This window comes from Peromyscus leucopus, chromosome 7 (assembly GCF_004664715.2).
Source record: "Peromyscus leucopus breed LL Stock chromosome 7, UCI_PerLeu_2.1, whole genome shotgun sequence".
Classification (NCBI taxonomy): domain Eukaryota; kingdom Metazoa; phylum Chordata; class Mammalia; order Rodentia; family Cricetidae; genus Peromyscus; species Peromyscus leucopus.
This window is the reverse complement of record NC_051069.1, coordinates 10,939,156-10,952,242: the sequence shown is the minus strand read 5'-3', so window position 1 is coordinate 10,952,242 and position 13,087 is coordinate 10,939,156. Positions and strand designations below refer to the sequence as shown.

General features: G+C 43.0%; 1 protein-coding gene across 9 annotated transcripts in view; it reads right to left on the bottom strand.

Moving 5' to 3' along the window:
* Window positions 1-630: 630 nt before the first annotated feature.
* The window catches only part of Kif23 (kinesin family member 23), a 29,669-nt gene continuing 17,212 nt past the window's right edge, over window positions 631-13,087 (bottom strand). For 4 of the 9 annotated variants that reach the window (XM_028867222.2, XM_028867213.2, XM_037207437.1 and 1 more), the window contains 13 exons: window positions 10,826-10,905; window positions 10,620-10,739; window positions 10,147-10,273; window positions 9,653-9,811; window positions 8,716-8,873; window positions 8,203-8,376; window positions 7,846-8,025; window positions 7,110-7,421; window positions 4,029-4,256; window positions 2,832-2,914; window positions 2,563-2,644; window positions 1,881-1,951; window positions 631-1,015 (listed from right to left, as the gene is read on the bottom strand). In XM_028867222.2, the coding sequence (XP_028723055.1) occupies window positions 1,000-1,015; window positions 1,881-1,951; window positions 2,563-2,644; window positions 2,832-2,914; window positions 4,029-4,256; window positions 7,110-7,421; window positions 7,846-8,025; window positions 8,203-8,376; window positions 8,716-8,873; window positions 9,653-9,811; window positions 10,147-10,273; window positions 10,620-10,739; window positions 10,826-10,905 (1,790 nt within the window). In that variant the 3' untranslated portion in view covers window positions 631-999. The remainder of the gene's footprint in view (window positions 1,016-1,880; window positions 1,952-2,562; window positions 2,645-2,831; window positions 2,915-4,028; window positions 4,257-7,109; window positions 7,422-7,845; window positions 8,026-8,202; window positions 8,377-8,715; window positions 8,874-9,652; window positions 9,812-10,146; window positions 10,274-10,619; window positions 10,740-10,825; window positions 10,906-13,087) is intronic. The other 5 variants (XM_037207440.1, XM_037207441.1, XM_037207438.1 and 2 more) reach the window with 4 other exon arrangements.

The following is a 13,087-nucleotide window of genomic DNA, read 5'->3' as shown; positions in this document are numbered from 1 at the left end:
CTGTTTCATACCCCATAAGGTTCATTCATTCACAGCCAAGTTTCATTTTTTTTTTAATTTATTTTTTAAATTTTATAATTAAATTTTACATATCAGCCACGGATTCCCGTCCTCCCCTCCCCGGGGTCCCCCCCTCCCCTCAATCCACCCCCCATTCCCATCTCCTCTAAGGCAAGGACTCCCCTGGGGAGTCAGCTCAAGCCTGGTAGATTCGGTCCAGGCAGGTCCAGTCCCCTCCTCCCTTCACCCAGGCTGAGCAAAGGGTCCCAGCATAGGCCCCAGGCTCCAAAAAGCCAGCTCATGCACTAAGGACAGGTCCCAGTCCCACTGCCTGGGGGCCTCCCAGACAATTCAAGCTAATCGACTGTCTTACTTATCCAGAAGGCCTGATCCAGTTCCACGGGGACTCCTCATCTATTGGTTCATAGTTCATGTGTTTCCACTAGTTTGGCTATTTGTGCCTGTGCTTTTTCCAATCATGGTCTCAACATCTCTCGCTCATACAACACAGCCAAGTTTCTATTCTCTAGTGCTCTCCCTTATTGTATCCCACTAATAACGAGTACCAGACAAACAGGACACTGCAGGTACTTGGGAGCATGCTGAGTGAATGTCCACTCCACAACTCTGTGCTTCTTAGTGCTTTTTATTTCAATTCTTTTGGCATATATAAAAGCAAAAAGTGAATATATACATACAAAATTCTAAACACCTTCCTAAAATGGCTTTACCATTGGCCAGTCACCATCTTTATTTTGAAAGTCTTAATTGTTAAATATGTCTAAAGTGCATTTTTTTGCGGCTAATCAATAGCAGCATTTTTGTTTTTTTGTTTTTTTATAAAACCTTAGAAAATATTCAGAACAGTTGGAAAAGTCACAATAAAAAATACGATGTGATCTAGATACATTCTTCTGCAGGGTGACTCAGACACGGTGTCTGGCACAGCTTTGGAGAAATCACAAACGAAAACATCCTTCTGCTACCAGAGCTGTCAGGTCAAGGCTTCTTGCGCCTAAAACACAAAAAGCAACATTTAGTATTGAATTCTGCACTTATCGACATAGTCAAGACAAATGATTCCTTAGGAACATAAAAATGTAGATTGAGATGTATAAACATTGGTTTTATGAAATATGGAAAAATAGGCTAGCTCCCTAGTGTGGATTTAACAGAGCAAATGTGTGCTTCCTTCAACATGAATTCTGGCATTCAGCTTCACCTATCTATAGCACATGTACCCCTGTTCCAAACCATGCTTCACCTATCTATAGAACATGTACCCCTGTTCCAAACCATGCTTCACCTATCTATAGAACATGTACCCCTGTTCCAAACCATGCTTCACCTATCTATAGAACATGTACCCCTGTTCCAAACCATGCTTCACCTATCTATAGAACATGTACCCCTGTTCCAAAACCATGAGGTCCATTAGGTAAGAGTGACAGACACAACACTGTCATCCCCAGTGTCTGAGTCATCCTGCAGAAGTGCAAAGAAATCAGAGACCTTAGCTGAGAGCAAAGCCTTGTCTGTGATCCCAAAGGCAGCTGGTATTCAACATTTTTTGTGTATTATACTCTTTGTCATATTTAATAGAGAAAGATATGCCCCCTTCACCTCTTTCCAGGTGGCTTTCAGCTCAGTCTCAAAGATTGCAAAGTGGCCAAGTATGAGCAAAAGCCACCAATCTGCTGACACCTCCCCTCCAGCAGCTCTTACAGCACTCTGGAGAGCTCGGCACTACAAAGGCCGACCACACATTGTCAGCAGGGCCAAGGTAAAGCAGAGTGAGGTGCAGCTAGAGCAGCAGTGGTGATGGAAAGAAAGCCTGGGAGAGGGAAGGAGGACACAGCAGAGCTGGCCGTGGTGCTCACTTGGGTTGTGCATGGTGCTGATATCCGGGGCCCAGCTGAGATCCTGCTCTCATCTCAACAGCAACGGAACACTAGAGGAAAGTGACAGAACAGGGAAAGGTCAGCTCCAATGATCAGAAGCAGACGTCCATGTAGATGGGCTCTACTGCGATGAAATCCAACACTGCGCTAGTTCAGCGAAGACACCTAGGTTAAACCACTAGTCCCACGCTTAAGATCCATTTCTGCACAGGCAACAAGAGCAAGAAGGGCCTGGGAGAGTGCCCAGGTATCTGCATCTTAGGTAAGGATGGAGAGAGAGGAGTCCTGAAGACGCTGGTGGCCAGGCCTTGCCTGATTCCTCCCTTAGGAGCCTTTCCTCAGAGGTAATAGTCACAGGGAGCACTGGGCACGGCTGTGGGTTAGTCCATCTGCTATGAGTTTTGTTAGTCTGGAGCAATACTTCCGGATCCACTCTTGACCCCTCACCCCCCCCATACACATACGTACGCACGTACGCACGCACGCACACATCACATACACAGAGGACTTCTAGTATGCAAGTGCCCTACCAGAATGTTAGTTACAGGTCTCCAGGCAGCATGGACAGTATGTGGTTCTGCCTTAGCAAGTTCAAGGAGCACAAAGTGCTACAGCACTATGCGGCTAATTTTAGCAAGCAAGTATTTAATTTTACCCCTACCCTTGTTTCTACATCGGTCCATTCAGACTCTGTACCATCTGGTTGGGCAGGTGCTACTGTGGACGATCTTCGTTTTCGACTACTGAAAAAGGGGAAACATGATGCAACAATCATTTTTGCATCTAAGAAGAATGGAAAACATTAGAAGGGGAGAAACCACCTATACCCCTGTGGAGAATTAATGATAAACCTCACAGGATATTCTGTTCCTAAGAACAAGAGACTATGTATGAAACAGCCCTTTAGAGAGAGATTTGTGACCAACTCACCCAGTCGGCGACTCTTGTTTTAAAGTCTCTATATCAGTAAACTGAACAGATTGTCCACCACCTCTGGTCTTAAAAACATCACCCTAAATCCAAGAGAAAAGGTCATTGTTACACTTTGATACATCCAACCGACAGGCAGGCATAGCTGAAACTCTCACCCATAAAACCCAAAAGACCCTTGGGCTACTGAATCTATTGATCAAATGCTTCAGAAACCTCAGTCCACCTCTCACTAACAAGAGTCTAGCACAAGATAACCAGTAACATTCCTAGCTACAGGGAAAATATTTTATTGCATCTATAAATTATAAAGCTAAATTAACCCAGCAGGGGCAGCTCCACCTTTAAGGTGCCGCTGTCCTTCTGGTGGCAGCAGTCTGATTTAGAACTGTCCTCTCAACTTGAAACGACTGCTCACCCCTGTCATTGTCTCCGCCCCCGCCAACTTTTCCCACTGGTACAAGACCAGAATGTCTCTTCTTTCTAAGAAAGACTGGGTAGCTCAGTACTGAGTGATGTTCCCAGATTTTGTGCGTTATTACTTTGAGACTGTTAACTGAGATCCTCCTGCAAGTACCACCATGCCTGACCACAGGACATGCTTGTTTTGTTTTGTTTTGTTTTTTTGGGGGGGAGCATTTCATCTGTGTCACCCCGACTGTCCTGGAACTCACTCTGTAGACCAAGCTGGCCTTGAACCACCTGCCTCTGCCTCCTGAGTGCTGGGATTAAAGGCTAGTGCCGCCACCACCGCCTGGCATAGGACAAGTGTTAATGCAAACATTTTATCTTGAAATAATAGCAAAGCAGAAGATGGTTGTTATGCTTGCTTACTGTTGCTGTCTGGGTTTTCAAGACAACTATGTGCTCCAGGATGGGCTCAAACTGGTGACCCATCTGCCTTGGCCTCTCAAGTTCAATCAAGTTGTCCATATGGCTCTGGGTTTACTTTTGAAGCTAAGTTTAGCTAAATATGTAGTAACTAAAGTTCATCATGGATCTGGAGTACTAACAACCCCAAGACTCTAGACCTATTTAAGTAGATCCAGACCCAGCAGATTTACAATCTAAGTAATACATTAATTTTCTACTAAAACAAAAGCTCCACCCAATACCCCATTTATGTTCTAGATCTCATCAAGGGATAGCAGGGCAAAGATTTTTCATTGGTATTCTTTTGTGAAGACTTGTTTTTACCTTAATTACTTTAGTCTGAATCTCCCCATCGGAGGCTAGTTCCTGGTGGGTCAGCATGTACTTCTCACACTTAGCTAGTGCCTTTTCATTTGCAACAGACACTGTGATGGCGTGAGGGACATGTGGCTGCATGACTGTCTCAGTTTGCACATTAGAGGCAGGCTTATGATCTACCCATCTGCTCCCTGCAGAGCGGGACCTTCTGTGTCGTACAGGAATTGGTGTGTTCTGATCAGGTTGGAAGAGGAATTGAGAAACAAGCACAACCCAGGATTACTTTGAGGTACTGTTAGAAGTGCAGCAGTTTACAATGCAAATTCACAACAACAGAATCAATCCTGTCCAAGCTAAATGTATAAGTCATCTCATGTTCTCTTAGCCAAACAGAACCAACAGACATCTTTAGACAATAGTATCTAGAGAGAATGGTCATATGGGAGCTTCCATTTCAACAAAAGGCAAAAGATAAAATTGTGGTGACTAGTTGAGGAAGAAATAATCCATTTTGCATTCTTGATTAAAAACTAATTCTTATACCTGCTTTGTGAAGTAATACATAGATTAGCAGGTTGGTTAAAGGTATCAGCAGGATCAATACAACACTAAAGTATGTCTGAGGCATCTAAATAGAAAACACTCCTCCATATACAGCCAGACCAAAAGACTACAAGCTGTTGAAGCTCTGGCTTAGCAAAACCCTGAAGAACTTCACGTGCAGCATGCCTGAACAGTGTTAAGTACTTCTGAGCACTTGCAGTAAGGATTTTTATATCTCAAAACACAATTCCACAAAGCTTCAAATATACCAACATTTTTTTTTCTCCAAATGTCTCTTAAAAGCTCCAAGAAGCAAAGACTATAGTATGAAATCAGCTTGTATCATATAATAAAAACTAGTTGTTTTCCAGTCAAATGCCATGGGTGCCAAGTTAAACAGCACATTCAACTCAGGAAAATGTATTTCATGTACATGATATAGTAGCACATAAACAACTGTGAGCGTCTCCTGTTTATGAAACTGAAAATAAATGAGAGTCTGCAGGCAGAGCCCTTCCTACCTAGCCAAATGAGGATCCTGGTTCAGTTGTTCAGTTACAGGAAACTAACTCAGGGCAGCTCTAACTCAGCTCTACAACAGTCACTACAACTTGCCACTAAAGACACTGAGCGTCCATGCAGGCAGAAACCATTCCATTCTGAAAATGGTCTGACTGATGTTGAATCAGAAAGCCTAGCTCTTAGGATCTAGCACTTGGCAGAAGAGCTTCCTTGAACACATTTACAGCATAATACATTCAGATCAAACTCTGAAAAGGAGACAGACTGCAGAGAATCGATTAGCAGTCATGACGATTTTGAAATTCTTTCCACACCAAAATGTAAAGCCCAGTCCACCTGATAATTTCTGGCCAAATGAGCATGGACACAGAGATAACTAACCGCATGGGAACTTTTCTGCTGCACTTCTAAAGAGATTTGGATTTCAAGAAAGAAGTTAAAGTCTGTGTCTTAGTACATCCCCCTGACCGTCACAGCCAAGTCAGGCATTCCCTTACTGCTGGCAGGTGTAAACAGACCTCCCAGCAGGTTGGAGTTTGACACAGAAGAGGAGGATTTACTAGAGGTGATCACAAAGACCATTCACCATGATCTGCTCCCTAAAAGTAAAATCTGCAAAGCAAGAACTTGAGACTACAGAATTGTCTGTTGCCTTATAAGAACCCAAGACTGGTCACCATCATTAGTAATCAGATTGCAGGGCATTTATCTACATTCTAAATCATGTAAGAGGATCTTTTTAGTTTTTGAGACAGGATTTCTCAGTGTAACTGCCCTGGCTGTCCTGGAACTCACTCTGTGGACCAGGCTGGCCTCAAATTCATAGAGATCCGCCTGCCTCTGACTCCCCACTGGGATTAAAGGCACTACCACCACTGGGCATGTAAGAGGATCTTAAGAAAGTATTTACTGCAAGATCATTTTACTTAAAAGAATAATTTTAAAAGAGCAGTTAAGATTTTATTGACTATCTAATTCACAGTATTGGTGTGATTATTTATTCAACCTCAAAGGAAATTTTAATCTTAATACTGAAGAAAACATGAATTGGGTTTAGTTGATCACCCTTGAAGGCCTTGTAAGGCCTCAAGATTGAAAGTTTAGGATGTGAAGGCTGTCAGTAGTTTCAAACAGTTCAGGTCACAGAAATCAAAAAGGAGGAAGCATATTTTATATTAAAGCGATGAAAGATTTGTGATGGCCACATGCAGTGCATGCATCTGGACAGCAGCATGGGTTGAAAGGAAAGGCTGTTACTGGGACAGGCAGCATAGTGAGAGACTCTCCACATAAAATACACTGTCTTCCTTCAAAGGGGTAAAGACGGTGGTTACAAAAGATGGTGGTTACACAGGAAATGCTCTTTTGTTGAGTGTCATGGCATCTGTGACTTACTTTGGAGTACCTCAGAAGATAAAAGATTGCATAAAATAACAATGACTCTGCCAGAGGCAGGAGAGTCTCTAACCCATTAAACTTTCAAAATGAAAAACTTATTACCACCCCCTAAAAAAAACAGTAAGAAAAAAATTAAATTTGGGGAAGGGGAACCAAAAGAGAAAAAAAAAAAGTATAGGCTTCTACATTCATATTTGTATTGGGGGGAATTATGGCTCAGTGATAGAGCTCAGTGTCTTATAATGTCGAAACCCTAGGCTCCATCCCCAGCAACAAGGGGGAAAAAGGAGGAGGAGGAGAAAAGGAAAAAAATGAGGGGTGGGGTGGGGGATCAAGGAAGCAAGATGCTCATGGCCCTAGATTCTGTGCAAAGCCCCTTGTTCAGGCGAGCAGTCTACTCTAGGGGCACCATGCTGGCTGGCATTCCCAGCTCACGGGCACATGCTTCTGCTTTCTCACATCAAGAGCTCAGCCTCAATTTCAGGATGGCTCAGTCTTTAACTTTCAGAGCTTCTTCATTTTGGAGCCTGCCCAGCTTTCCCTCGAACTCTTTTGGAACCGAGTTACAAAGAGCAAAGGAGATAATTCTACCACTACAGTGCTTTAAAGAATGCTGGCACTAACCCTGCGGCAGCGGTCGTCTTGTACGCCTATCTCACTGCTGAATGTAGGGACCATCTCCCTGCCTTCCGTCCAGTACATGCCCCGCCTTCTGTCTGACACGATACACGTTTTACTTTGTCCTGGCTCCTGCTGCCTATGCCTTGCAAGAGAGGTGACATTGACAGGTGTGCTGAACGGAGACAGTTTCTGCTCCCACTCCGAAATACAGGAAGCTACAGAAATGCTGCTGCAAGAGTTAGAGCGCCTGTGTAGCTGTGGCTGGCTCATGAGTTGCTGGCCGTTGGAAATCTGAGCAATATTGTTACTAGAAAGCTAGAAAAATTGGAGAAAAATTAATGAATAAGACTGAAGAACTGAGAGAAACAATATTACTTTTCTACAATTTTACTACATGAAGATTTAACATTGCAAGAAACTATTCGCAGTCATTAAAATTTTTGTGATACGCTTTTGTTGTTTTTGAGACAGGGACTCACTATGTAGCCCTGGTTGGTCTGGAACTCTGTGTAGACCAGGCTGGCCTCAAACTCATAGAGATCTACCTGTCTCGACCTCCCTCCCAAATGCTGAGATTAAAGGGCATGTGCCGCCATGCTCTGCCCCTTTGTGCTAAATTTTAAAAATAGAAACTTAAAAAAAATATGGCATGAAACAAAACAATTCTCACAGAGAAACACTCCTCTAAATGGAGAAACTTTTCTCTAGCACTAAGCTACACACAGCTGCAAACACTTACAGGCACAGGCGAAGGAGAAACAGATCTCTGAATGATTTTTTCCCGGTCCCGCTCCCGGGAGGGTCTCTCTGGCTTCTCAGGTTTAGGTTCAGTCACAATGGCCTTCAGCTGTTTGAGCTTTTCATCTTTGACCCAGAGTTTATTCTGCATCTCCAGCTGGGTGGCTGCTACCCGACGATCCTACAGCGATCCACAGCAAGTTACAGTCTACTTTGTCTCTCTGCATAAGCACACCGCACCACCCACTTTATTCCTGGAAAATGACAGTTCTCTACTTCTTCCAGAGATTAACAGACACCACCAAAGCTCTGCCACAAGCACAGAAATGCAAAATATTTAACCTAGAGGAACACTCACACACTCCTTCTGCCATTTCATCGTCGTCTCTGTCACCATGCCTTGCAACCTGGCTTCTAATCTGCGCTTGTCAGAAAGCTGCCGCTGAAGCTTCTGATTCTGGCTCTCAAGCTCCTGCTGCAGATTGCGCTTATCTTCTTCATAGATCGTGGTTGTTTTCTCCAAAATCTCAATCTGCAAGAGACCACCCTGCTTAGCATCTGCTGTGCAAACATCCCACCTAACTGTACAATAGCCCTTCAGTTGCTCATACACTCACACACACACACACACACACACACACACACACACACACACACACACAAGAGAGAGAGAGAGAGAGAGAGAGACAGAAGTTACACAACAAGCCCCTCACAAGCCAGGTGCCTGCATCTCCTCGAGCTAAGCTCAACTCCTAAGATGAAAAGACTCGAGTCTCTTCCTCCCTCATCCCGCACAGCAGTGACAGGCACATTAGCCGTTGTGAGAGAAGTGCGGAATGGCCAGTACACCAGTGAAAATGTGACCACGAACCTTATACTCCAGAGTTTTGTTTTTCTTCTCCAGTCGTTCTATTTCTGATTTCTGTCCTGAAATCAATCTTTCTTTTTCATTTAGTTTTTCCTGAGTGTAGTTTTCTTTATTTGAAATAGAATTGTCAAATTCTTTTAATAAGGCTTTGAAAGTCATACCTGAAACAAAGCAGACGGATTGTGCTGTTTAATACAGATACAAAATCAAACCAGCTTTCATTGGCAGACACTCAGTAGAATGTAGCACTCTAGCAAACCCCCTATGGCAGCTGTCCATAAGAAAGGCTGGGAATGCAGCTGCTTGTACGTGTCTACTCTGTACATTCATGACAATACCAAAAAATGAAAAAGATTAAAACAAGTTTGGAAAGAAATCAGGAGTTTGATTCTCAAATCTATAAGAGATGTTGACAGGAGGAGTTAGTAACCTTTCCCTAACACTTAAAGTTTGCTTACAAATGCAAAAACAGAAATAATCCTGTATTTGAGCTCAGCTGAGCCTGGGCTGAAGACCCTGGCACACTACTTGGTCACTCACGGAGACATAGTCATTTCCATGGACCGGACTTGTTCAACTGTTCTACACATTTTCAAACATTATTTCACTTTTCCCTACGCCATCTTGAAGTACAAACAATTAAAAAGTACAAATAACTTGCAAACAGGGGAAAACTATAAAATACCATCTTGTGTCCATCACTATTAAAAATAAACATAGACGGGGAGACACCCACTTTTTTCTTCCTATATTCTTTAAAAATAAAAGTAAAATAGAGCTGTTGAAGAAAACAAAACCTTTCCATTCAAATTAAACACCTTGAGACCACTACAAAGCCCAGAAACAAGTCTTAAAAACAAGAGGAGGCTCACTAGATGGAGTCACTAAGACCTGTTTCTACCTCTGAAGTCACAGCAGCTGTAAGCAGCTCTGCCCTTACATTGTTTGTTAAGCTCCTCAGTCATTAGTTGGCGTAGGTGATGCCGTTTCTCCAACGTCTCAATCAGCTTCGGAAGGGTCTCCTCATCGTTGATATCCAGAAGTCTCCATGGAGGCAGTGGTGGGAAGCTCTGTAGAGTCATCTCAGTCACCAAAGGCTCTGTGTGGAGTTTAACAATTATGAAAGAGCTTCAGCAAGTCTGATACTGTGAGCAGAACCCCTGAACCAGTAACCACAGAATTGTAATTTTTTGTTTTTGTTTTTGTTTTTTTTTTTGCCTCAGCTTACTCGGTGCTAGAGTTACAGGTATGCTCCACTACGCCCTGCTTTAGGCATAGAATTTCTCAAAAATTAGACAAAACGTACAACCAAGCAAACCTTATATTTTAGTTTGAAGTTTCTTTCATTTGGTTGTTAAGAAGGGTGTAAATAGATTTTTTTTAAAGTTGACAGAAAGACAAGCAAATGAATAATGATATAACAGGAAATCATACCATCTCCAACTGGGCCGCCCCGAGGCAGGTTTCTGTATCGTCTCCCTGGTGTCAAGCCACATATCACCTTGTCTACTGGTCTCGCTACTTCAACTTCCTGGGTTACTTCAGCAAATCTCATGACTTGCTAAAATAAAAAGCAGAGTCTATAAAAGCATCCCCAAGTCCTCCTTCTCAGATGGCTAAAGAATTCGTTTGCATATCCAGTGAGCCTATATCAATCTACAAAATGTGCAGTTTGCCATTCTTTGTTTTCCCCAAGACAGGGTTTCTCTCTGTAGCTTTGGAGCCTGTCCTGGAACTAGCTCTGTAGACCAGGCTGGCCTTGAACTCACAGAGAGATCTGCCTGTCTCTGTCTCCAAGTGCTGGGATTAAAGGTATGCATTACCACTACTGGGCCAGTATGCCATTCTTCAAGTAGCTGTTTCCCCTAGAGAAACCTAACTGTACAGGACAAATATGCTTAAATTACCAAGCTTTCTTCATAGTCTTCAGCCTTTGGATTCACACACACGATCATCCGCACCTTCCCTTCCCCATCGAAGTAATTCTTGAACAGATGAGTTAGCTTTGAATCTCGATATGGAACCATCTATAAAGACATTCAAAAGCTAAGCACATTAGACAATTAAAATGCATGATTAAACCACAAAGTGGTTGATGAAGGCTGTTGTGTACCTTGTTGGTTCCATACGTCTGGTTCTCTCTCAGGACTTCCATGCATGTTCTTAGAGTCATTAGTGACTGATTAATGTTACCTGAGATGAAGTCAGATACAGAGAACATTTGAAAACAGCAAATGTAATTCATCCATATAACTATAAAACTTCAACTTCAGGCTGGAGAGATGGCTCAGTGGTTAAGAGCACTGGCTGTTCTTCCAAAGGCTCTGAGTTCAATTCCCAGCAACCACATGGTGGCTCACAACCATCTGTAATGAGATCTGGTGCCCTCTTCTGGCCTGCAGGGATGCAGGCAGGCAGAATACTGTATACATAATAAATAAATAAATCTTTTAAAAAAAAACAAACAACTTCAACTTCATTTAACTGTTGAGAAATAGATTTTCATGGCTCAAGTTCAAGAGCTGTCCATGTATGGTCCCACTATACTTTCAACAGTATTAATTAATTAATTGTAGAATATTATTTTAAGGTGTGTTACTTTTATGTTGCATTTGTTTAACTCTGTGAAGCTGTGTTACTGTGTCTGTCTAAAACATCTGATGGTCTAATAAAGAACTGAACGGCCAATAGCAAAGCAGGAGAAAGGATGGGTGGGGGCTGGCAGGCAGAAAGAATTAATAGAAGGAGAAATCTGGGAGAGGAGAGATTTAGGAGCAAGAAAAGGAGGACATCAGGGGTCAGCTACACAGCCAGCCACAGAATAAGAGTAAGATTTACAGAAGTAGAGAATGGGAAAAGCCCAGAGGCATAAGGGTGACAGGATAATTTTAAGTTAAGAAAAGCTGGCTAGAAACAAGCCAAGTTAAAGCCTGGCGTTTATAAGTAAGAATAAGCCTCTGTGTATGTAATTTATTTAGGAGCTGTGTGGCGGGACCCCCAAAAAGAAAACGCTTAACAGCTTCAATAACCATCTTTCAGAGACTCTATTAAAAATACCCCCAAATACAATATTACTCTTCTTAAAAAAAATAAAAATAAAAAGAATCTCTCTCTCTCTCTCTCTCTCTTTTTAAAGATTTATTTATACAGTGTTCTGCCTGCATGCCAGAAGAGGGCACCAGATCTCATTACAGATGGTTGTGAGCCAAGATGTGAGTGCTGGGAATTGAACTCAGGACCTCAGAAAGAACAGCCAGTGCTCTTAACTGCTGAGCCATCTCTCCAGCCCTGAGAATCTCTTTTTAAGCTTTGTTTATTTTTATTCTTTTGAGTGTTTTGCCTGCATATATGTAAATATACTTCATGTGTTTGATGCTCACAAAGGCAGGAAGAGCATATAGGATCCCCTGGAACTGGAGTTACAGACAGTTGTAAGCTGTAATGTGGATTTTTTGTTTTGTTTTGTTTTGTTTTTTCTGAGACAGGGTTTCTCTGTGTAGCTTTGTGCCTTTCCTGGATCTCGCTCTGTAGACTGGCCTCAAACTGACAAAGATCTGCCTCTGCCTCTGCCTCTGCCTCCCAAGTGCTGTGATTAAAGGCGTGCACCACCACTGCCCGGCTGTAATGTGGATATTAAAAAATGTGAACTCAAGTCATCTGGAAGAGGAACAAGTACTCTTTAGTTTTTTGGTTTTTCAAGACAAGGTTTCTCTGTATAACAGCCCTGGCTGTCCTAGAACTTGCCTTGTAGACCAGGTTGATCTTAAACTCACAGAAACCCACCTGCTTCTGCCTCCCAGGTGCTGCGATTAGAGGTGTGTGCCACCACACCTGATGCAAAAAGAAAGCCTAACTGCTGAGCCATTTCTCCAGCCTGGAAATGCATGACAATTTTCTGGTGGTTGGAATGAGAATGGCCCCCAGAGGCTCAGGTTTGACTACTTGGTCTCCAATGGGTAGAACTATTTGGGAAGGAGTAGGAGGTGTGCCATTCCCGGTGGCATGCACTCTCTCTCGGCCTCATGGCTGTGAATCATCTGGTCCACAGCTACTCTACAATAAGCACTCAGCCATTGCTCCAGCAGCATGCCTCCTGTTACCTTTCCCCCGCCAGGATGGTCATGGACCAACCCTGAAACTATAACCAAGCCCCCAGCTAAGCACTTCCCTAGTGCTTAAGTGATAAGTGGCCTTGGTGGTAGTGTCTCCTCACAGCAATAGAAAAGTGAACAGGTTTTTCCAAACCCTAAATCCCGGCATAGACAAACTCATTAACTTGGCTTGCTTCCTTTCTTTTTTTAGGGGAGGTGATGCTGGAGACTGAACTCAGGAGCCTCATACACAGGAGGCCAGCCATATCCCAAGTGACCATTTC